The sequence below is a fragment of the Thalassophryne amazonica genome, chromosome 10 (assembly GCF_902500255.1).
Source record: "Thalassophryne amazonica chromosome 10, fThaAma1.1, whole genome shotgun sequence".
NCBI lineage: Eukaryota > Metazoa > Chordata > Actinopteri > Batrachoidiformes > Batrachoididae > Thalassophryne > Thalassophryne amazonica.
The window spans coordinates 25,286,488-25,312,532 of record NC_047112.1 but is presented as its reverse complement, the minus strand read 5'-3'; the positions used below and the strand labels follow the sequence as shown (position 1 = coordinate 25,312,532).

General features: G+C 40.3%; 1 protein-coding gene across 3 annotated transcripts in view; it reads left to right on the top strand.

Moving 5' to 3' along the window:
• The window catches only part of anos1b (anosmin 1b), a 110,425-nt gene that overhangs the window by 22,723 nt on the left and 61,657 nt on the right, over positions 1-26,045 (top strand). For all 3 annotated transcript variants that reach the window (XM_034179592.1, XM_034179591.1, XM_034179593.1), the window contains exon 2: positions 390-437. In XM_034179592.1, coding sequence (XP_034035483.1) covers positions 390-437 — 48 coding nt within the window. The remainder of the gene's footprint in view (positions 1-389; positions 438-26,045) is intronic.

Genomic DNA, 26,045 nt, shown 5'->3' with positions numbered 1-26,045 from the left:
CTCTTAGGCTTCTTAAAAGTCCTCCTCCCGCCTCTTACCAGTTTGGCACCTTAGGAGCTCTCTTAAGCTCTCCCTCCATCCCTGTAAATGTTTACTGCTTGTCTCGACTCACACAACCATACAAACGCAAACAACCCACAAAGCGATGCAGTCAGCATTCACTTCAGCACACACACATACACACACGCACGTCATTTTGCACGCAGACGCTGATTGCTTTAATGAGGTAAAGGTTGCATGTCTTGACTGTGTGTTTTGCACCCTGTCATATAAACGGTCAAAAACAATCAGAAAGTGACATCGTCAGTATGCATTAAACACAAGATTTGTCTGTGAGAAAAGCATCTTTTTAAAATGATTTAAATTCTCATCTTATTTGTCTCTTCCAGAGTGACCAAGTTCTGGTTTGGTGTGACAACCACAGACGCTGTGCACAGGTAAATACCAGTTTACATACACTTGAAGACATTCTTGTGACGCCTATATGTTGGACAAACCTGCACTTTTCTAACACAGACATAAACACAGATAATGCACAGTTGAAGACATTGGAAGGAATCTTTTGGGATCTCTTGGTTATGTATAACAGATAACATAACTGACTGTGATTTCAAATTGTAAACTGCTGATTGGCAGGATGTTGCGACGCTGTTTTGGGTGTCTGTATTAAGGCCGACTCATATTTCGAAGGAGCTGTGTCAGTGATGTATTTGTTTGTGTGGGATATTCCTGCTTTCACACGACAAGGCTCTTGCCTGTGACCACTGAGAGCAAGCGAGTCAAGCTGCATCAGCATCACATCAGCAGAGCAAACAGACCTTTAGCACCTATTTCAGCTTAATTTCTGCCTTGTACAGCAGCTCCGTATTGTTGCTGTGGTTTAAAGTTACTTGTAAGCGTCAGTGTGTTCTTCATCGTCAGATCTGGAGTGGATGGATACAACAATGAAGGCAGCCTGGTGCACTTTATACTAATATGACAATAGTGGCAACAGAAAGTTCTCTGAGAAGTTCGTTTGGCACTAAATAAAACCCTACAGTGCTTAAAGAAACAACAAAGTACAGGTTTTCTGTTAGAGCTGATAGTGATGGAATTTTGTCACTGCTGGAAGAAACCAGTAAGCGTGTCTGAGTCACCTCTGCATTCCATGCGAAATTCTGCTTGAAGTGGGGGTGGGCGTTTGCACAAACTCGGCCAAATATTAAGTTTGTCAGACCGCCCGTTTCAGTAAAATGTCTGATTTCCTCACAAATAAAGAATATATCACCTGTCTGTCTGTTTTTTCCTCCCTATCCCTTTATCTATAAAGCAAGTGTGTGTGTGTGTGTGTGTGTGTGTGGCTCGCATATCTCTCTGACTGTTTTGTCAGATCGACCTCAGCTTTCGGATATGGCTTGCACATGGCATGATGATGTGCATCCTTTATTATGAAAATTTTGGGGATTAATTTTCGAAACCTGTATTTTGACATTAAATCGTTATTTTGACATTGTAACATTAGTACTTCCAAGATGGCGCCCCCCGTGGCGTTTCATGAAAATTCAGTAAGGTATATCATATATTATATTCCAATTCTAAGGTGGAACTATGCCAGTATAGAAAGGTATATCTAAATATCTCAAAAGGAAGAGTAAAGTAGGAGACTAGAAAAGAGTAGAGTAGAGCCACTTAGGTGCCTAGTCTTGAGAACCAGGGATGGTAGGTTAAAAAGCTTTTTTATCCCATGGGAACTCTCCAGTACTCACCCAAGCAGCTCAAGAAAAAGGTATATATAATATAATAAGTATTAAGACATAAGAAGGATAAGACATCACAGGAGAAGATTGTTATCAAACACAAAGGAACCAACTATTTTGCAAGCTACAATGAAGGTTGCTAAGGCCGACTAGATAAGCTAACGTTAGCTGTTAGGTATAACTAACTGTACCCCACTCCTCCAATATTTACTTAAATATAATAATATTGAAAAGGGGGGAACAAGAAAAAGTAAAGCGTGTAGAAATGTATATGGAGCGTGCAGAAATGTATATGGAGACATAAGTACATATATTTGCAGAAAAGAGAAAAAGGGAAAAACGGCGGGCATTTTAATCACTAAACCTGCAGCTGCCAACGTTACACATCTTATCGTTTCTTCTTCTTCTGCTTATATGTCTGACACAGTATTAAGTAGCTTCGCCCTCGTGTGGGAACACATGTAATTACAGCTGATCATCCCAGTACACTGTAAAATCTAACATGTTGTTTCAACTTAAAAATACGAGTGAAAGGGCTGCCTTAAAATTTCAATTTAAGTGAAAGAAAATAAGTTATCTAGGTTAGATATTCCTTGTTGGGTAAACACCTGCATTAGTTTGGGTTGATTTATCTTTCATAATTGATTTAACTGTTGGGAAAGTGTAGTGACACGGACCCACAACAGGGGGCGCAAATGAACGGTCAATAGATGAGCCAAAAAGTAACAATTTAATGTTGTGAATGTGCACAACGAACATACAGACAATCACAGAATATCATAACCGTCAATACACAGAGGTGACGTGTGGGCAGGCTCGAGGATAGAAGACGTCTGTCCTGAGCAGAGCCGGAACCACACGATTTCCGCCGCCCCAGAACCTGGTGAATACTGGAGCCGCCAAGTCCCGAATTCCCAGGTGATCACCGTCCCCGACTGTCGGATCTGGTACTGCTGGCGAAGAACAAAGACAGTCAAGTGTGGGTGTGTGTACACCCAGTAACAACAACGGTGGGAATGCCACCTCCACCTCTCACTCAATACTTGCAGCGCGTCCTCAGAGGAAAAAGAGTGCCGTATTGCACAGCCTCCACAAAAGGACCGGAACTCCTGCAAACACTCACAATAAACAGATTCTCAATATTTCCACAAAGGCTGAGGATATTACCTCCTATGAAGTATGATATCTCGGCAACGAGGTGGAGATGACGTCTGGTCTTTATGGAGTGAGATGATGTTGAGTAGATGGGTGACAGCTGTCAAGAGGTAATGAGCGACAGCTGTCACCCCCGGCTGTGTCCATGGTGGCAGCGCCCTCTCGTGCCTGAAGCCCGCACTTCAGGCAGGGCGCCCTCTGGTGGTGGGCCAGCAGTACCTCCTCTTCTGGCGGCCCACACAACATTAACTCATTCAGGTAGTTGTTTGAATCTGAAATGGTCAGTTTTATAAACCTTTTGTTTCACTTAAGTTGACTTGGATTTGTCATTTCATTTAACTATTTAGGGTAGTTGTCTGAACTAGCAAATCTGTTTCATTTTAATTAAAACTGTAAATTGTGTAAACCTTTTGTGTCAGTTAACTTGACTTGGATTTATTAATTGATTGACCTTGGTTGTGATTTGAATTTGCACACACACACACACACTTAAATGAAATCGATTAATTTCACAGAGTGAAAGTTTTACCTCCGAAGAAACATGCGGTCGACGATGCCCTCCAACTTGCGTCCAAAATGGAGGAAGGGAGGAAAGGAGCACATGTTCACCCACCCGCAGCTGCATTCCCACAATGCATTTCAAGAAAAGCATGATGACGCAGGCGTTTTTATCCCCAAAGTCAAGTTGACTTACATTTCTAATTCAGTTGGGCCTAGATTTTCAAATTAGCATTTATTTTGTAGTTAACTAATAATTTCATGTTATTATAACAACCTCAGTAATCATGTGTCTTAATGACAGAATAATATGTTAAGATAACAAACAGACAAAATCACAATTTACAGTGTAACCACTTAAATCGTTAAACATTAAACTGGCATGACTGTAGGCTAACTCTGACCAAGAGCTACAACTTCAATGTCAGGGTAAAGTGAGAAAACAGACTGCAGGAGAATGACTTTAGAGAACAGCAGTCAGTTAAACATATTCTTTCATGTCTTGTTTGCAAATTAGAGGTGGGCTGATCGATCCTAATATCAATAATATCGATACCAACGCTGGTATTGATATTGAACGATCCTTGTGTAAAAAGATCGCTACTCAAGCTTTTTTTCTCTCCTGCACGCACTGACTGCTGCGCACGCAGATTCATCAAAGTCTGCTGTCTGTCTGTAAGAGCAGCACTGCACTGTGTCACACAACACGGAGCAGCGCACTCTTTTATTGTGGTTTGTCAGCCCTCTACCTCAGGAGATTTTGTTTTGTGTTGAGTGACATTTTTTTAAACAAAAATGTTGATTGTGATAATAAAGTATTTTGTTGTCACGTACAATGTTTGGCAAAATTCTATCCTTGGTCTTTTGGATACTTTGGATCTATGAAGCTTAAATATGAAAAAGTATCGGTATCGGCGATACTGGACCTGTATTTACTTGGTATCGGATCAATACCAAAATTCTCGATATCGCCCACCTCTATTGCTAATAACACCAACTGTGGCTCGCTGATGTTACTGGCAGCAAAGTTAAACAACATCAGGTAGTTCATGTTGCTTGCACTATTTCACAATAAAATGTTTAATACCAGCATCCCATCAAATACTGTTACTGTGAAAGGCATGCTGCCAGTGTTCCTTGCGATTGAGTTCAACTTGACAACACTGAGGAGACATTAGCTAAAATCCGTTTTTCGCTAAAAACGAATTTCCCCCAGTTTCTCCAAAGTTTCAGTAAGTACATAAGCTGAATAAAACCTTATATTTGCTGTGAGTTCAAGTTTAAATAAACTGTGTTCAGGATGTTGGTGTACTGAGGATTTGCTATTTTAAATATTCTAAATGTTCTGTTTCATTTTGTGTGAGTCTCTTCCAATAACCTGTTTAATAGGAATCCTTTTATTTTCATATATTTGATCATAAAACTGATTTTTGAAAACAATATGAAATACTATATTCAAATAATAATACATTGTAACTTATTAATCAAAACAAAGACCCAAATGACATAAAAAGTGCTTATTATCAACTCCACGTCAGTCAAATATCTTTATATTTATATTATTTCTACCTGAAATGCTTGAGTTCTTGTGTACCCAGACAATAGCCTGCCACTTTCACTCAGTTTTCAGAGATAAGAATGAAAGACTTGGACACAGCTATAAAAGACCAGAAGTGCCCTGATATAGAAAATAAAAGGCTCTCATAAAACCGAACACTGTAACCTAAAGTCAAACTCAAAGAGCCAAAGAAAGCAAGAGGCTTTCTTTGTTTTGTTTTCTCTATGGAGTCTTTACACCCCCTGCATGGCTTCTGTAATAGAACAAGTTGTTATTTCAATTAAAATGATATAAATTAAAATAACGGCCACGTTTAAATCATCATTAGCCTCTCTTTATTCACTTAGCCCTCCATGCCAGAAGGCTTTTGTATGTGTGTATGTGTGTGTGCATGCGTGCAAACTCATTGTTTGATTGACGATGGGTTTCCATAATGAGTATTTGTAGCTGCCACTCTGTCCACTCTGCAGCAGGTCCGGCTTATTGAAGGTTTGTGGATATTACAGCAGCACGTTTGTGTCAATACAGAAGCACAATTATCTGGAGAATCACTAAATTAAAATAACAAATAATAAGGACAAATTCTGTAACATTTGGTGAACCTTGGTGCACTAGATGCATTTTTTTATATGATTTTTTTGGGAAAGTGAAGTACACAGACCCACGACAGGGGGCGTAAATGAACGGCCAATAGGAAGTCCGAATAAATAACAATTTATTCTGCAAATGTGCACAACAACCAAATATGCTTTTAGTCTGTCAATCAATCTACACAAACGATGACGCGTGGGCAGGCCCGAGGGTAGGAGACGCCTATTCAGAGAAGAGCCGGGACCCACAAGGTTCCACCGCCAATGGAGACTGGCGACACACCGGAGCCGCCAAGTCCCGAGTCCCCAGGTGGCCACTGCTTCAGCTGTCAGATCCGGTGCTGCTGGCAGGAACAGACACAGGTTAAAGGTGGGTGTGTGTACACCCAGCAAACAGTCAGCAAAAAGTACAGTTCCTCTCCTGAGGGAAAAATCCACCACTCCCAGAAAACAGGAATACTGAAAACATGCAGTACCAACAGTAACACTCTGAGATAAGGAAAGTGAGGAGTGGAAATGCCAGCTCCTCCAAACTTCCACAAACCCAGCTCCAAGCTGCAAGTATTCCAGAGGTTATGACTGCAAAGGTCAGTAGCAATAAATGTGCGAACGGCACAAAGCGGCTGAGTAGGTTTACCTGACGGGTAAGCTGATAACTCGGCAGAGTTCTGATGATTCTCCCAGGCTTTTATCGGTTGTGGTGATGATGGCTGATGACTGACAGCTGTCAGTACTGGTGCTCCTGGAACTCCGGAGAGGCGACTGCGCCCTCTGGTGCCTGAAACCCGACAACAGGCAGGGCGCCCTCTGGTGTTGGGCCAGCAGTACCTCCTCTTCGGGCGGCCCACACAACAATTTTTATTCTTTAAAAAGCTACATTTTGTATTGTGTAATATCTTATAGATGTGACTGCCACCTGCTGGATTGTTCATGGATGCAGGTGTGCTTGTCAGTCAGTGAGACTGATGGTTTATGGACAAAAAATGTGCAAAATCAGAGAAGTAAACCATTATTTTCTAATTGTTTAAAAGCAATTGCAATCTAAAACTCAAATAACACGGTCACATGTCCACACAAACCTGCAGGAAAGATTTTGTACACTCTAAAAAATATTTCATGGGGTTAGTGTGACTAGCTTAAATTGAGGAGCATTTACAGCATGAAAAATATAAGTTGCTGACTGGCACGCCACAAAATATGCACACATAAAAACGTGCATGTTTTACGTAAGTTCGTAATTTATTACAAGATGTTGGGACAAATGTCAGACATAGTTGGCAATGGATTTAAAATAAACAGTTTGATCATCAGGGAATTTATTCTGACTTAGGTGAAATAAAAACCTGTCTTCAGAAACTTGCATGGGCATTTCTGAGTAGAATGGAAGTAAAATAAAGAAGGTAGAATAATTTAAATTAAACAATGACTACTTAATAATGCTAAATAAATTTTAATTAAGTTGGTTCAAATTAATTAATCTTGTAGAGGAGAATCAAATCAAGTGTACTAAACTGCTTAACTAGATGCTTTACTAAACTTAGGGCCCCTTTACATAGTACGAATAAGTACAAATCAGGGCGAATCACGGCGGAACAGCTCATATGAGCGAACCACGGAAACATTGAGCTGACGGGCAGGTGTGAACGATGCCGCTGCAACGGTTTTGTGCACACGAGAACACAGTGCGAGCAGCTGCGGGATGTGTAACCACAGCTGCTGTGAAAAAAAAACTACATGCCACCCATGGGGCTCGAACCTGCAATTTCCAAAAGCTCTGTTTGCCATCCAGAAATGTTACCAATGAGCTATCATCACTGTCCTGTAAAAGGTGCGGGAAAACCTTATTTTATTGAATCCCTTTTATCAAGCGGGCAATACAAGTATGATCCGTCTGTTCCTCTGTAGATTCCTGACTCATGGTCACAGACATATAGTCATGAAATGACATGAACGAGAAGCAGGGCGCTATTATCATGTCCACATCTGCTGTGTCCAGCTGGCCCCATGCGCGTGTCCCGACACGCCTGTATTGTGGACAGTGCGCCGCAGGACAGACACCGCGTCATGTGGAACAGAGCTCATGTGGGTGACTTGACATTCAGATCACCCGCTGCGTGTACGGCCTGTGCTCACTCGCTGCAGCCTATTGCAACAGTGATATATGTTTTTATGTATGTCCACGTGAGGACAGCAAGCAGGCACACATGCTTCACAGTGGGCCATCCAAACACGTTACGTATTCTCCAGCTGGGACGTCCAGAACCACAGTTCTCCACAACTGCTCCTGTTGGCTGACACACCCTGTCAGTTCAGCGCACACACTAACGTGTCACTGTGTCTGTTTGCAAAGCCACACTCGTGGGGGCACTTTGACAAATTTCACATCCACCTTGAAAGTGATCGTCTGCTGACTGTTGTCATGCTAATAGCATGAATGGCCACACATTTTCTCAGTGCCAAGCAAGCGGTGTTAGATGTGCATGCGTGTCACCTGGAATTTGGCTGGCACCTGCCGCGAGAGGGATCAAATGGGCTGTCACAGGGCACACTCTGTCTTTCAGCCGCTGGTGTGTGTAAATACAACCCATGGCAATAATTATGGAATCACCGGCCTCGGAGGATGTTCATTCAGTTGTTTAATTTTAGAAAAATTAATTGTAGAAAAAAGCAGATCACAGACATGACACAAAACTAAAGTCATTTCAAATGGCAACTTTCTGGCTTTAAGAAACACTATAAGAAATCAGGAAAAATAATTGTGGCAGTCAGTAACGGTTACTTTTTTAGACCAAGCAGAGGGAAAAAATATGGACTCACTCAATTCTGAGGAATAAATTATGGAATCACCCTGTAAATTTTCATCCCCCAAACTAACACCTCCATCAAATCAGATCTGCTCGTTAGTCTGCATCTAAAAAGGAGTGATCACACCTTGGAGAGCTGTTGCACCAAGTGGACTGACATGAATCATGGCTCCAACACGAGAGATGTCAATTGAAACAAAGGAGAGGATTATCAAACTCTTAAAAGAGGGTAAATCATCACGCAATGTTGCAAAAGATGTTGGTTGTTCACAGTCAGCTGTGTCTAAACTCTGGACCAAATACAAACAACATGGGAAGGTTGTTAAAGGCAAACATACTGGTAGACCAAGGAAGACATCAAAGCGTCAAGACAGAAAACTTAAAGCAATATGTCTCAAAAATCGAACATAAACCTAAACAGAAAAAAACAAGGTTACAATGGGCTAAGGAAAAGCAATCGTGGACTGTGGATGACTGGATGAAAGTCATATTCAGTGATGAATCTCAAATCTGCATTGGGCAAGGTGATGCTGGAACTTTTGTTTGGTGCCATTCCAATGAGATTTATGAAGATGACTGCCTGAAGAGAACATGTAAATTTCCACAGTCATTGATGATATGGGGCTGCATGTCAGGTAAAGGCACTGGGGAGATGGCTGTCATTACATCATCAATAAATGCACAAGTTTACGTTGATATTTTGGACACTTTTCTTATCCCATCACTTGAAAGGACGTTTGGGGATGATGAAATCATTTTTCAAGATGATAATGCATCTTGCCATAGATTAAAAACTGTGAAAACATTCCTTGCAAAAAGACACACAGGGTCAATGTCATGGCCTGCACATAGTCCGGATCTTAATCCAATTGAAAATCTTTGGTGGAAGATGAAGAAAATGGTCCATGACAAGGCTCCAACCTGCAAAGCTGATCTGGCAACAGCAATCAGAGAAAGTTGGAGCCAGATTGATGAAGAGTACTGTTTGTCACTCATTAAGTCCATGCCTCAGAGACTGCAAGCTGTTATAAAAGCCAGAGGTGGTGCAACAAAATACTAGTGATGTGTTGGAGCGTTCTTTTGTTTTTCATGATTCCATAATTTTTTCCTCAGAATTGAGTGATTCCATATTTTTTTCCCTCTGCTTGGTCTAAAAAGTAACCGTTACTGACTGCCGCAATTATTTTTCCTGATTTCTTATAGTGTTTCTTAAAGCCAGAAAGTTGCCATTTGAAATGACTTTAGTTTTGTGTCATGTCTGTGATCTGCTTTTTTTCTACAAAATTAAACAACTGAATGAACATCCTCCGAGGCCGGTGATTCCACAATTTTTGCCAGGGGTTGTAGTTGTAGCAACAGTGCTGCAACTATTTCGTACTATGTGTGAAGGGGCCCTTAAGTTAGTTTTACTGTAAATGTCTAATGCCGGTTACTCAGCAATGGCTGAATTGGAATTATTTAAAATGATCCAAACAGATTGTTATAGTTTAATATTTATTCAGGAGTTGTATTTATTTTTTACAGTGTAGCTGAAGCAGACTCCTTCTGAACGGGTGTTTCTCAGTGTTGGGTTTGTTTTGGCCCACCATGGGCAACTGGAAAAATCCTCTGCATTTTAATAAATAAATGAAACCGATTACACAGTATTCTTTATATTGAAATGCTATTTTAGAGTGAGAATGTTAATTTTCTATAAAATACAGTATCCTTAATTGTAATGTAACTGTGTGTATGCCTGTGGCCCTCCATCCAGATTAATTTATGGTCCTCCAAAGGGAAAGAATTTGGGCCCCTCTGAACATATGTGCGGTTTTGAAGTTACATTTAGCTTGAAATGAGCTTGTTTGTCAGTTTCTTTCATTTCTAAAGCCTCGGCCTGCTGGCCACCAAGGTCACTGATGCTTGTTTCTCTGAAACACATGGACATATAATTTCATGCGCACGTTTGTGGACATTCCACCTGCAGCATATAACATAATACTCTTTGAATTTTTAAGTAGATAGTAGATCATCCACAGGAAAGAAAGTTAATGAGGTGAGAAATGTTGCTTTACTATTTATATATAAACCAAAAGTGTCTTACCTTCTTTTGCCCAGTCGGTATTAAGTTGTGAAACATTCTTTGTCATTGTTGATGAATTTTCTGTGTTCTTTATTCAGGTTCTGTTCTTTTTAAATACCCAAGTGAGGCCAGGTCTGAGGTTATTTGATCAAACTCACAAGGAAAAAAATGACATGATGTTTAAAAAAGAAAAGAAAAGCAAGAAGCAGTTGGTGAGACGTTTTTTTATATTGCGTGCAAGTGTGTGTGTGTATGTGTGTGTGTTTCACAGTCAGCAGCAGTTAATGACAGTAACAGTTTATACTATGCACAGTTTTTTCCCTTCACCTAATGCTCAGTGTCCAACAAAAATAAGCACAGAGAATTAAGAACAAACTTTGTTGTTAAGTACTTGGCTTTTTGTGTCGGACTATGGCCACGAGTGCAGAATTCTGATCCCGCAAACATCAAACAGCAGCTGGACCGGAGTGTCGGATCTCACATGAACTGCGGCGCTCCTCTCAGACGGTTAAACTGCACAGACGCACCCAGCACGTTCTTGCTTATTTAGATTACAGCGATATTCTCGCCTTTTTACAGTCTGTTGGAAGTGGACACAACCCAGTTTGTAAAAGTCACCATGTGGAGCCAACAGTAATAAATCAGAACTGACGTATGACTTTCCCAGTCTGCACTATCAAATAAAATTAATCACAGTTAGGAATTACACAAAAGAGAAAGTGCTCACACTGTTTAGTGATCCCAAAGAGGGCATTAAAACAACAACAACAAAACCCCCATCAACAAACAAACAATGATATGCTGATATTTAGTCATTCCTTTTATCCAGCAATTATTTCATGATATTCTGTTTAATTAAAAAATAAAGTAACATATATAAGTGAACCCCACCAAGGTCTCTTGTAAAAAAAAATCTTAATAACTATGTGGAAGTCTGTGGGTGTGAATTAATAAATCGTCTTCACAGTTTAAATTTTTTCCCCTCATGTGACGTTTGTGGGAGACCAGACATATTAAATTGCACCACTGTATAATAAATATAAGAATGGAATTGTGAACTAATAGTGTACATGATTTACTGTTTGACTTTTGAGGTCAGAGTAGGTTTTCTTAATAAAATTGAAGTGTGTTCTCTGTAGTGTAGTTCCTGCTGTAACAGTATTGCATAATTTTATTAAAAAACAACAAAACCAAACCAAAATGATGCGACTAAATCTTTTTGGTCGCAGCTCCTGCAGCTCTGCTGAGCTTTTGGAGCTCAGACCAGCTTCCACTTTTTTGGCTGATTAGGTGAAACGACATTATTAAAAGCAGCTTTTGCAAAAAATTAATATGGCAGTTGAAGGTTGTAACACATGACACAGAAGCACTCGATGATAGTAAAATTCAAGATAAGGGTTGCTTTGTTCCACTGAGCCACAAATTCCAACATGAGACATTTTCTGCTGTCCACGGTGAACATACTTTATTACTTTTTTTTAGATATTACCACTATTACTAGTTAGAGTTAACAAAACATACACTTGGTCTCATCTGTTTGAAAGAAATGTTTTACTGAATAATTAGTAAACATTTTAGGTTGCACATGATTTACACAGTACCATTGTGAATATGACTAGTACAACCCCAATTCCAATGAAGTTGGGACATTGTGTAAAATGTAAATAAAAACAGAATACAATGATTTGCAAATCCTCTTCAACCTATATTCAACTGAATACGCCACAGAGACAAGATTTTTAATGTTCAACCTGATAAATTTTATTGTTTTTGTGCAAATACAGTATTTGCTCATTTTGAAATGGATGCCTGCAACACATTTCAAAAAAGCTGGGACAGTGGTATGTTTCCCACTGTGTTACATCACCTTTCCTTCTAACAACCCTCAATAAGCATTTGGGAACTGAGGACACTAATTGTTGAAGCTTTGTAGGTGGAATTCTTTCCCATTCTTGCTTGATGTACGACTTCAGTTGTTCAACAGTCCGGGGTCTCCATTGTCGTATTTTGTGCTTCATAATGCGCCACACATTTTTAGTGGGCGACAGGTCTGGACTGCAGGCAGACCAGTCTAGTACCCGCACTCTTTTACTACAAAGCCACGCTGTTGTAACACGTGCAGAAGGTGGCTTGGCATTATCTTGCTGAAATAAGCAGGGACGTCCCTGAAAAAGACGTTGCTTGGATGGAAGCATGTTTTGCTCCAAAACCTGGATGTACCTTTCAGCATTGATGGTGCCATCACAGATGTCTAAGTTGCCCATGTCATGGGCACTAACACACCCCCATACCATCACAGATGCTGGTTTTTTAACTTTGTGCTGGTAACAATCTGGATGGTCTTTTTCCTCTTTTGTCCGGAGAACACAACGTCCCTGATTTCCAAAAACAATGTGAAATGTGGACTCATCAGACCACAGCACACTTTTCCACTTTGTGTCTGTCCATTTCAAATGAGCTCGGTCCCAGAAAAGGCAGTGGTGTTTCTGGATGTTGTTGATGTATGGCTTTCGCTTTGCATGGTAGAGTTTTAACTTGCACTTGTAGATGTAGCGACGAACTGTGTCAACTGACAATGGTTTTCTGAAGTGTTCATTTACACTTAAGTGTTTTTGTGTAAGTGTAATTTATTTAATGCAGTGCCGCCTGAGGGATTGAAGGTCACGGGCATTCAATGTTGATTTTCAGCCTTGCCGCTTACGTGTAGAAAGTTCTTTCTTCTGAATATATTATGTACTGTAGATGATGAAATCCCCAAATTCCTTGCAATTGAACATTGAGAAACATTGTTTTTAAACTGTTGGACTATTTTTTCACGCAGTTGTTCACAAAGTGGTGATCCTCGCCCCATCTTTGCTTGTGAACGGCTGATCCTTTTGGGGATGCTTTTATACCCAATCATGACACTCACCTGTTTCCAGTTAGGTGTTCTTTGAGCATTCATCAACTTTCCCAGTCTTTTGTTGCTCCATCCCAACTTTTTTGAAACGTGTTGCAGGCATCCATTTCAAAATGAGCAGACATTTGCACAAAAACAAAAGTCTATCAGTTTGAGCATTAAATATCTTGTCTTTGTGGTGTATTTAATTGAATACTGGTTGAAGAGGATTTGCAAATCATTGTATTCTGTTTTTATTTACATTTTACACAACATCCCAACTTCATTGGAATTGGGGTTGTACTAGTCATATTCACAATGGTACTGTGTGTACTTCATGTACTAATGTCTGTAGTAACAAGACATTACTGCAAAGCTAAAAGTTATATGTTTAACATCTGAAAACTGTCTTCTGCGGAATGTGGCATGCCTTTAACCCTCTGGAGTCCAGGGGCATTTTCTCCACAGTCTGTCAAGGAAATTGCTCTGCTCCAAAACAGCAAACAATCTGCATTGTATTTTAGTTTGAACCTTTTATTTTAACCTGACATCAAAGTGACTGTGCAGCCAAATCCACATTCAAGCATGCAGAAATGATTTATTTCAAGATGCACGACTGAAATGAAAAATAAAGCCAACTGTAAAGTTAAAGTAAAAAACAAAACAAAAACCAAAGCATATCTTCTCCTCTCTGCACAGATTGCATCTGATACACTTTTGGAGGTCACGATGTGTCACAACATGACAATTTGTGGAACATGTTCAAAATCTTCCTGCATAGCTCAGTGGTTTAGTGGGTAGCTCTTGCCTCACAGCAAGAAGCTCTGGGTTTTGATTGCACCCATGCCCAGTTCCTTTCTGTGTGGAGTTTCTCTGGGCACTCTGGTTTCCTTCCATCATTACAAATATGTACATTAGGGTCTGCTCCTTTACTGCTCTTGGACAAGGCAGTGTCTCTAGATGTAGAGTTGGTCCCGTGTCCTAGACTCTGGCTTCCCACTGTTCCGAGTAGTTGGATTGTGTCAACCAGTAATTAGGACAGGTTAAATACAGATGTCAAATTTTGTTGTATGTATTCATGTACAATAACAGTAAAGGCTGATCTTCTCCTTCCCTTCTTTGACTCATCACTACATTCTACAACGTTACTATACCACATATTACACACAAAAGCATGCTCTGGTCTTTATGGTAGTACCAGGACCACAAAAACTTGGACCTTCATTCGCCTGCAAAAATATTGGTATCGCCAAACACCTTTGTCTAGTGATCTCATAACTCCACAAACTCTTCCCATGCATCTCTTGATCTCAAAGGTAGAGGACTTAGAATGTCTCTACAATTTCAACACATACAGATGCACGTCTGATGGCTGAGTCTAGGAAGTCATTAAAAGCCTGGATCTTACTCTTGATCCAGGATAAATTGTAAACCCAGACACTCCAATTCCTTACTCAACTTCTCAAGTGCAGCAATCAGTATATCTATTAATTTCAGAAAGATCCCCTACATTGTCCACGAAGTCAAGCTCAGTAAATCTATCCTCACCAACAAAAGCACCTAAGTCACTGGTTTCCTTAACCCTACTCAACACCCAGTCCATGCAGGCATTGAACGGTATAGAAGCGAGAGCACTTACCTGATGAACGCCAGTTTTTGGGGGGAAAAACTCAAATCGCTGCCTCGACTCCACACAGCACTCCCAGTATCTTTGTATACGCTGGCTATGATGTCCAGTGAGTTCTTGAGGAGCCCACAAATTCTCAGGATGCCCCAGAGGGCAGCCTGATCAATTGAAATGACACTATTCACACTTGTGTTCTATGAGTACTCATAAGGGCAGAATAGTTGACTTCTTGACTGTTCTGGTTACTGAGCTGAAAATGAATCCTATTAAGAATAATCCTCTGAAGCACCTTCTATGGCATAGAGAGCAGTGTGATACCCCTACAGTTGTTACAATCCATTGGTTCGCCCTTTCCAGCTCAACAAAAGTCCTTTCTTCTAGTCTGTAGAGATGATACCCATCTCCCAGATTGAAAAAAGATGCCACGAGGAGCTTCTTTGTGTTACATCTAGTTTCAGGGTCTCTTTATTAAAGACACATCGGGCAGATGTTGTTCAACCACATCTGGTTTGTGTTACATTAGTGGACCTTCTTCTATGAAAACACACATACGCATGTTGATGACATCTAAACACACTCCTTTCCCTCATCTGTCCATTTCCTTCTTTTATCTCATTTCCTCAGATCACACACATTCATAGTAGTAGTATTAGTAATATGTACCAGGTGTGTATGGCAGCAGGATGTCCTCTCACATACATCTAATTCAGAACAAAAAGTTCAGGTATTGAGTCACTGTTCTCATTCTTACACATAAATATATATACTCTTTGTGGGTGCTATACAGCTGCACTTGCAAAAGGTCGAAACAGTATTCTGTACCGCAGAACAACAACACATCACTTGGTGAACATCACAGTTGAATGAATGCCAAGAATCAACCGCTAACTGACCACCATCCATCAGCAATAGTGGAACATCATATGATGAATGACCTGATGGACCAATTCACTACACACACCCATGGGTCTACCATAGTTAAACTTGATGATAGATGACAGGGAAAACACGCAGGCATCCACTAATGCATGCATGAATGCATGCATGAACACGAACATACAATATGCAAAACTTCTCGTGAACAAGCTGAACACGAAAGACTACTTCAAGAGCAGTAAGTAAGATGTACAAGCCTTTAAGTTAATTTGAGGGCATCATCAGTTGTTTACCATGGGACTGTTTTGTTGCAGCTTCAGATAAAATTCTGCACTGAATGACGTCATGGCCTACATAATAAGGTCTTTTGGCACCTAGTGGGCACCTTGGAACAGCATCTTGGATGTATAAAATTTTTTTGACTGTCACCTTCCTGAGTCATGATTTGATTTTGCACTCTTGAACCCTATATCCTAATTAATATGCAAATCAGGTCATTGTTGCTATGGTGACCATTTCATCTACTGGAACTAACCACGTGCTGTTTTTTTTAGCATGGGCCCAAGATCCTTGTACTAGATATAGTGAGAAAAGTTCAGACGGATGAATTTAGCCCTGGTCTTGACTATATCTCCTGTCGATATTTTGTTTGGGTGGACGGGGATAATAAAACTCAGAATTCAGTCTTTGGCTAGTGCAAGCACATGTGGTTTAAGAGGTGAATCAGTTAACATCTGAATCATGAGGAATTTCTTTTCTTTCTGTTCTTTCTTCATGTTTCCTACAAACTGCCAACTTTACTTTGATCTGGTCGCCCCCACCCAAGGGTCTGGGAAGACACTAACGTGATTTTCAAAGGGATTTAGAGAGTTTGTTCTGCTACTTTTCATTCAGGTAACACCAATCTGACAGCTTGTGTGTGTGTGTGTGTGTGTCCATAATCATTAAATGTGTCTGTATTGATTAGTGGCAGCTGCTGGTCTTTCAAAGAGGGGAAACTCATTGTGGGCTTATATCATAAAATTTGTCAATTTATTTATACATAAATTCTGCCCTCCGTTCCTTCTCAAGAAAATGGTCTGTGTCCCTGTTGTACCAAGTAGGCATCTTTTCCAGGGACTTGACTAAGCTACTTAGACAGCCTTGGCCCATTGTGTTGCAGGTGTAAGACTTAAGCCTTTTTAAACAGGCGAAGCTCCTTTCTACACCCGCAGATGTAGCTTTAATTGTTGCTGCTAACAATAACAGTTTGTACAGCTGAGGCATTGCACTGTCCAACTCCATGTCTTTTAGAAAAACCAAGAAATTACACAGCTTTCCCGTTACCCTGTAAATCCTGATTTGACTACAGGACTTGAAGTTCAGACCTCAGTCTCCCTGAATCTGTGTATTAGCTATAACCTTTCAGGACACTCTGGAATGCCTCCTCTGGAAATGCTTTTCTTATGTCATCAATGTTCCCTGGATTGACTAATTCTAAGAAGCGCAAACGTTCCAAATTTGAAAAACACAAAGGAATCTATTCCATGAGATTATCAAGGATGGCCATGTACTGATTTCTGTAGTGCTCCTGGGGATCCTAGAATTAGGAGAGACGGCACTTTCTCATGGGCTCATCTTGTGGATCGGATGTGAGACTGCTTCTTTGTCATAAACATCTTGGAAAGCCCCTTTTCTCTTTGACAAAGCAAGAAGGGACTCAGTCTCTGCGAGGCTCAGCTTTGTGTACATTTATAAGTGTTGTCATCGATGTAACTGGAAAAATCTAAGAAATACATCTGTGTGATCAGGCAGCCTGAAAAACAGCAGAAAGTTCAGTGTGCACATTCACGGCAGAAGCTATATCGGAATTAAAACAGTATGCTGCTCTGGTACAGAGAACTTACTCTGCACACATCGAGATCCAAAATTCGACAGACTCTCTCAATGTAAAATCAAAATAACAAAATACAAAAGGAAAGAACTGAACAGAGCACTCACCTACTTGTAGAATGATTTACAAGAATAAATATGTAAAGTAAGTAACAGTTGGATTCACGCAAAGTCATTCCAGTGGTACCCAAGGATCCTCCAAAGTGTCCTGGTTCCAAAATTCATCTCCTCATTGCCTTAGTTCTCAGATATGTTTCCAAATCTGACAACCATACAGTAAGCCAGGAAGAATCAAGTGCCTGAAGACTTGGAGTATTGTTCTCCTGCAAAGGTATTGGCATTGCGAAACACCTCATTATCTTCACCTCATGACTCCACAAACTTCCCCCACGCATCTGTTGAGGTAGAGGACTCAAAGAAATCAATGTTGATGCAGAGATAAGTGAATGTCTTTACAAGTTCAACACTTTAACCAGATATCGATACACTTCTGATGGCCAAGTCCAGGAAATCATTAAAAGCCTGGATCATAGTCTTAATCCAGATAATCATAGTTTCCACAACCCCATCTATACAAACACTGAGCAGTGTAGAAGCCAGAATACGTCCCTGACAAATGGTCAACCAAGAAATGTAAATCTTTAAAACCCAGTTTAAAACCCATTTTTTTCTTTGGCTTTTAAATCAGTATGAGTCTTGACATTATAGACCTGTTCCTGCTGTATTAATTTTTAGTGTTCTGGGTCAGCTGTGTGGCTTCTATTGAAAATTCCTTCACATCTGCTGCAGCAGATAGATGGTTACTTTTGAGAGGTAGGGATGGACTGCTTATCTGCCTGGGTGGGTGCCATTCAGTCCCCAATGTGGTTTGATTCTGTAGTGGATGCAGTGGCACATGGCACAAGCATATGCTCCCATACTTGACTTGACTTGGACTATCCAAGTGGCAAGTTTGATTAGTTTGGGCCCAAGGGACTTAGAGATATTGTGTGAAATGCCAATATTAGGCTCAGGGGAACAGTCAGTCTTTGGCCAGTGTGAACACATATGGTTTGGGAGGGGTGAATCAGTTAACATCTGAATCATGAGGCAATTTGTCTTTCTTTCTTCATGTTTCCCACAAACTGCCAGCATAATTTACTGTAGATCCGGTTGTTTGGCTTTTTTCCCAAAGGTCTGGGAAGACAATAACATGATTTTCAAAGGGATTTAAAGAGTTTATTCCACTATTTTTCAATCAAGTGCCACAAACCTGAAGACGTATGTCTATCTTCATTCAGCGTACATGGATCAGACCGTTTGTGGATGCCGCGGTATTGCTCAGTTTGACTGTAGGCTTGCGGACGTGCTCTGTTTATTTTAAAATGTGGAACAAAGAAGAAGTGGAGAAGAATCTGGCGTGTCCAACCGTTTGACCGGTACTGACCACACATAAAACATACAAAGTAAACTTTGTATGAATGACGACAAGCTGAAAAGATGAATTAGCAGAAATAGTTCCTCAGATGAACTAGTGACCGAACAGTATGCAGAGAACACCCACATCTGGTCCGGCCATCTCGTTCTTTGTCTCTCTCTGGACCTGTTTCACTGTTTGTCTTTCATCTCCTCTCTCCTTTTCAACTGACATTCACTTCTCCCCCACCTCCATCCATTCTGAGGCCACATATCTCTTCGCCTCCCTCACCCGTTTCCTCTCCTCCCTCTCGCTGAGTGTGGCTGTCATCTCTCTGCGGTGGCAGGTGAGCCCGTAAAGCAGCAGGAGAGGCCGGAGGAGGGCTGACAGATGAGGCGTGCGTGATTAATTATTATAATTGAGGAGAACCTTTGCAAAGCGTACACACACATGCACTCATTAATCTTACCTCTGGTGTTAAAGTGTGTTAAACAGTAACATCTCTGACCTTTGACCTGTGCTCTGTACGCGCACACATAACTCATCATGTCACATCCAAGGCCAGAAGTGTCTGATGTAGTCTTTTGGCCCCCTGTGCACAAACGCATGCATGTGCTTTATAGCGCAATCAAAAAAATTAAACAATTTAAATTAATTTTTTCAGCAGGTTGCACAAAATTGCATTAGGTTAGTTAAAAGCAACATGTATAATGTTAATCTAAATTAATGAACTGGTATTGTTATGGTATTGTTATATTTGACCTTAAAGGCCTTAAATCGCAGAGATGTCTTTCAAGACAGGTATTTTTGATTAAGAACGAACCAGTTTGATTTGACTGAGTGCAATTCGATACAATGCTTTGTTTAATCTAGACGTTCATTTTCCATGACACATTAGAATAAGCTGAAAGCAGTGTTGCTTAATTTGAAATACATATTTCATGAAAACCCAGGGAACTTCTTCATGATTTTACTAGTGTGCTGCTGCACATTGGTGCTGCCTCTGCTGACCTCTTGTTCACCACTGGGGGCAGCACCACATACAGTAGCAGAAAGTGCAACATACTGGAAGCCCAGATAAAGAAGTCAGCTGTTCTTCGCCTGAGATAAATATTACAACATAGGTTTCGAGTTCTGATCTGATGCGATAGTGTTAAACAGGTACTTTTATCTGTTATACCACCTACACCTGTCTATCTTGTTAACCCTCTGGGGCCGACGCCGTCATATACGATGGCTAATAGCCCCCTGGGTGCTCCAATGAGTACATACTATTGGGTTCCAAATTCGCCCTGCACCATTACGCACAGCGATCACTGAAAGCAGACGTCGCAGACAGATAGCCTCTGATGACAATCTCACCTGCTCAAACAAAGAATGTGTAACTATCAGGATTGCTCCACTAGTTTGCATGTGAATGTTACTGGATAACTCTGTTGCTTTTACCATGAAGACAAAAAAACACATAGACCATTTTGTATATATTGTTCAAAATGTGCATTTGTGTTTATTGTTTGAACCTTTTTGTTGTACAGTCTTTCACACAAGACCTCAAATTACCTTTATAAAGTGTCAAAAAAGTTGTTTATTATAGTTTGCTGTGTGTTTTGAATAAATGTGTGTGGAAAATTATTTTCCACTTTACTTTTTCCTTCCTTATTTTTGATTGTAAACCTTTATTATACTTATAAAACACAACAAACGCATATATATTATGAAAGCATAGGTTGTCCTGCAAAAAAGAGACGTAAAACGTGATTGTGGGATGCAGGGAGAGCTGTTAACAGCAATAATAAAAATAATAAAACATTTATGCCAGGCGAGTGAACTGTCCAAAAAATGCCCTCGGATCCCAAAGGGTTAATTTTGTTTTTACTTTGCAAAATTAAGCATTTCTCTGACCAGTCTCACAAGAGTATTGGACAGACCATTCAATTATTACCAGGGCTTGAACACAGTACTCACACACACACTCACCTTCAACCGCTTAGTCCAATTAAGGGTCACGGGGGGCTGGAGCCTATCCCAGCAGTCATAGAGTGTGAGGCGGGGTACACCCAGGACAGGACGCCAGTCTCTCGCAGGGCCACAAACAGACAAACAACACAGTCACACCCACATGCACATCTACTGACAATTTAAAGATTCCAATCCACCTAACCCGCATGTCTTTGAATGTGGGAGGAAACCGGAGCACCTGGAGGAAACCCACGCAAACACGGGGAGAACATGCAAACTCCACACAGAAAGGCCGCAGGTGGGAATTGAACTCATGACCTTCTTGCTGTGAGGCAACAGTGCTAACCACTAAGCCACCGTGCTGCCCTGAAGACAGTACTGTGTATATCTACACCTTTAAATTGAGTAGAAAGTCCAGATTTTCAGTCAGTAAACCTGGAACCTGATGAAGGTTGTTGCCTTGGACCTTGGAGCTGTTTGCCTTTTTTATTTTAGTTCTTTGTAAGGACAGTGTTCATTTTTCTGTTGCTCATCTTTGTCTTTTCTCAACATTATTATCCACTGTGGTGGAAATATGAATTTGATTTCATCATCACATAGCCAGTTTTTTTTTTTTTTTCAAATGGACTAAGAATGTGTGAAAAATCTAAAACATGAATGTCTTCAAAACATGAAGTAGGCTACATCTGGTACGCTGAAAAGAGGCTGTAATTTAAGAAAAAAACCTTATAATTTTAGGATTAATATTCAAATCTCAGTGGGGAAAAATAGATTTTATACAGATTTATTTTTTGCCAAAAACATCAAGCGGCTCCCAGATAACACATTTCCATATTTGTAATACAGAGGATGTGTGATGTCTTTTAAAATATATCAGGTTTTTGTTTTCACTTCGAATGAAGCGAAGCTTCTCCAGCTGATCAGGAGGGTTTTTTTTCCCCAGTGATTTTACTGGCTCCAAAAGTTTGACTCCTCAGACGCCCGGACATGCACAGCTTTCAGATTATTGTGGTTAACACCAAAACCCAGCTGAATAAGAACAGCAACGAGCGCTGGCTGCGATGGGTGAAGTGTTAGAGGAGACGAGGCGAGAGCTGAAATGAAGCAGAAAAGTAATCCGCAGGGAAACGAGAGATCACCTACAAGGAGCGATAAGGAGATGACAGGAGAGAAAAGGGATCCCGAGGTAGAGAATGAGGTGGAAGATGTCTGCGAGGGATCACGGCGACAGCCGAGCCATGTGGGAGAGTACAGAGCAGGCTATCAAATGTGTTTGTGGATGCTGTGCCAACCTCAAGCTCATAGAAACACGTGCCTGACTGAGGAGGAGCTCCTCATATACACGCTAGGGTCTGATTGTACTTGTGCTCTGCATTATCTCTGAGTCTCCTGTGCTCACTCATGGGACGCCGTGGTCATCCAGCACAGTGGAGGAAGTGAAGATGTGTGTCATAATGCAATACTCCCCTAGAAACCTGTGTTTCCACTGCCAAACATGGTGTCTGTAAAGCTTTTGGTCTGAAGGTATAGCCATACTAGAGCGTGGGGAGTGTATGTGGTGCACACAGCTGAGCAGAGTGGGCGTGGCTGATTGTGTTGACAGCTCATCATCTTTGAACACAAACGTCAGACGTCACGACTCCAAGGTTGGTTTTTCTGAGTAAAATTCTGAACGTCTCAACACGTACAAATGGCATTGATTCAACAAGAGGCAGTTGCATCAGAAAACATCTTGTAAATCGAGACAGCACTTGCAAATGCAAAAGAAAACAAACAAGTTTAACCTAGAGAGCAAACAACAGTTTGAGTTGATAACGTGTCTGCTGCTAATTTGCACAATATGTGCAAAAACACGCATAGAAAAGATCCACAACACAATGGAAGTATTAACGACACAAAAAGAGGTTTCTGATTGGGTGACCTTTGTGGATGGACCATTTAGTGTATTGTGAATAAAATGTGACAATATAGCTAGTCTAAGAGTATAATCATCAATAAAGTAAATAAATAAACCTACTCAGCTCTGCCGGTCAGGTATGTACTGTAGTGCAACGATAATAATACAATAACATGCTTTTGGAGGGCGGTATGCATTGTCATAGGCCCAACGTTCATGACCAGTTGCCCAAAATGACAGATATCCGCCCGAGTTAGATGAGGACGAGTATCTGATGGAAGTACAAGAACATGATGGAAGTATAAGAAACACAAATGCGGTTTCTTCCCGGAGTATGTTTATTAACGGTGCATAGCAAATAAAAAGTCCTGTGTCCTCTGTGTCTGTAGTCTTAGTCTTAGTTCTCGTCGTCGGTCCTCTGTCTTTCTCTTTGTGGTGTTTGTCAGTATGTCCTCAATATATGTTCTTTGGTTTATCAGGCTCTGTTTTGGCACTGTGCTCACTTTTGAGTTCCATATTAGTTTTTTTGTGTTCGTCTCTTGGTTTATTTGATCATTGTTGGAATTGTTTATCATTGATCATGTTGTCTTTTAGTTCCACAACCCTCAGTCTTTGGTTATGTCTTGTATCACTTTGTATGGTGGTTTTTCTTTTGGTTTATTCTCCGTGTATCCTTAGTTCTGGTTTTCTGCACCTGTCGCAGGTCTTCTCTTATTAGTTTCTGTGTATTTAAGCCTGCACCTGGTCCCTGGTTTTGGTGGTTTCTTACTTTTCCATGTGTGATGGTTCGGTAATGCTTCCCGCGTGTAAGTATTCTGATTCATTAATTTGTTGGTGATGATGACTTTGTTCTTTTGTATAGTCTGTCTTAGTTGTTTCCCTGTCTCCACAATCTTTGTCTTCACAGTTATTATATTGTTTGCGGGCTTAGTATTAGTGTTGTATTTATTTTGATCCTACCTTTTCCCCTGGATTCTCATTTCAATTGTTGGACGTTGTTTTCATGGTTTTGGACTCTTTCTATTCACGTGACTGCTGATGGGTGTGAACCTGGACAATCAATCACTGGTGTTTTATCATACCTCCCATCTCAGCTGCCTGCATCTTGGGTTCACTTCATAACTGTGACAGCAATCATAACAAAACCTGCAAGTCTATGGATGTGGGAGGAAGCCAGAGCACCTGGAGGAAACCCATGCAAACATGGGGAGAACATGCAAACTTCACACAGAAAGGCCCCAGGTGGGAATCAATCCCATGACCTTCTTGCTATGACAGTGCTAACCAATAAGCTACTGTGCTGCCCCAAGATCTATAGTCATAAATGTAAATATGATCTTTGTAAGTCCTTCTTTCTTCTTCTCAAAACTGACCTCTAAGAGTTTTTACAACATATTAAGATTAACACACACACACACACACACACAAAAATAACATCTAATTGTATATTTTAACATAGTCTATTCAGTATGTTTGTAATGCTTCTTTGTGCATTTTTTAATTAATTATTTTAATTATTTTTTTTTATTTGCTTGTTCCTTCTGGAAGTGTCATCGCAAATTTTTTTGCATGTGGAGAGAATGTGCGCATGTTTGCGCACATTCTCTCCACATTCTCTCTTTACAACATTCATTTGATGTTGTAAAACGTGCTTTACAATGTGCGAGATGATTTTTCATGCAGGAATTTTTTGGTCCAAGTTTCAGGTTAATCGTGCGTCCTGCATCGTGTAGTGTTCATGGAGTATCAAGCTGCGGTCAACATCTGACGACCACCTCCTGATCGCCGATCGTATGGTCGAATGAGAATCAAACCTGTTTGATATATTATTGTGGTCGGCCGGTCGTGAGGTTATCCTGCTGCTGAAAGCTACAAGCAGCATCCGACCGTTCGCACTGTGCCTGTGCAAACACTGCAGAGCTGTCTTGTAATAATGTTATTATTATTATTATTATTTTGCAGTTGTTTTGTTTTTAAACTTCATTTGTAAAAAAAAAAAAGCCATTTGCAAAGCAAAAAAGTTGATTTGACAATCATCTGACATAACCGGGGTCAAAATAAATAGAACACTGCCATCTACTGGTTCCCAGACACTGCTATGAACACTACTGGCCAGTAGATGCTAGGTGGCAGTAGAGGCTTTCAAAACAAATTCTAGATAATCCCTGTCTGCTCACATTTAAAATGCGTGGAATTTAACAAACGCAATTAAAAAATCAACGTCTATAAACACAGAGAATATATTCAAAAGAGTTTTAGGCACTAGAGTTTAATGCTGTTGTCCATGGAGCCTGAACAGAGTGTCTGAAATGCGTTTGTCCTCTCGTGACGTACTGAGATTACATCATCCTACCCATAATGCACTGCGGGGCAGAGCATGTGCTCACAAAACCTTAAAAATTAGCACATTACTTTAAAACTAAAACATATATCTGATATTTTTACTTTATGAAACTTCAGACATGACAGTAAGTTTAAATAACTTGTCCAAAATTAGTTTGGTTAAAATTTGAACCATAAGTTAAAAATGTATGCCTCTGGATGACTTAGGTCATATTGCGAGCATATCGGTATGGTGCTAAAGAAAATGTTTTTTTTTTCTTTTTCCTTTTGGGGCTGTTTTTCCTTTGTTTGCAGAGGATTGAGATGCTTTTTATACAAGCACTTCTCTTCTGTTTGCAAAGGTTATAACTATGCGTCTGTTACAAACTTTTAACAGGTGGGTGCTGAACTAATTTTAAAAATGCTTGTTGCTGTTCAGCTTTGTTTATTTTGTTTATCGGTTTAAAAGTTATCAGATAAAAATTAATCGGAAGATAATTGGTCTGATAATGGTTTTTAAAGTTATCTAAAAAGATAATCCGATACTGAAAACATTATTTTCGATAATTATCTGTTATCGGATTATCGGAAGTGTGCCCACCACTGGCGTTGTGTGAATCTGTAACAGACATGAGGGTTATATTTGTCTTCTCTGTGTTTGCAATATGATTGTCCAAATGTGTTGTTGAATTTATTTGTTAGTATTGTCTCCGTTTGCTGCTGTTTTCAAAATTTTGAAGTGTTGGGGCCTTTCTTGACCACCATATTATTAATTTGCAGTTATTCTGGAAGTGTCACAATTTTTAAAAAAGGGC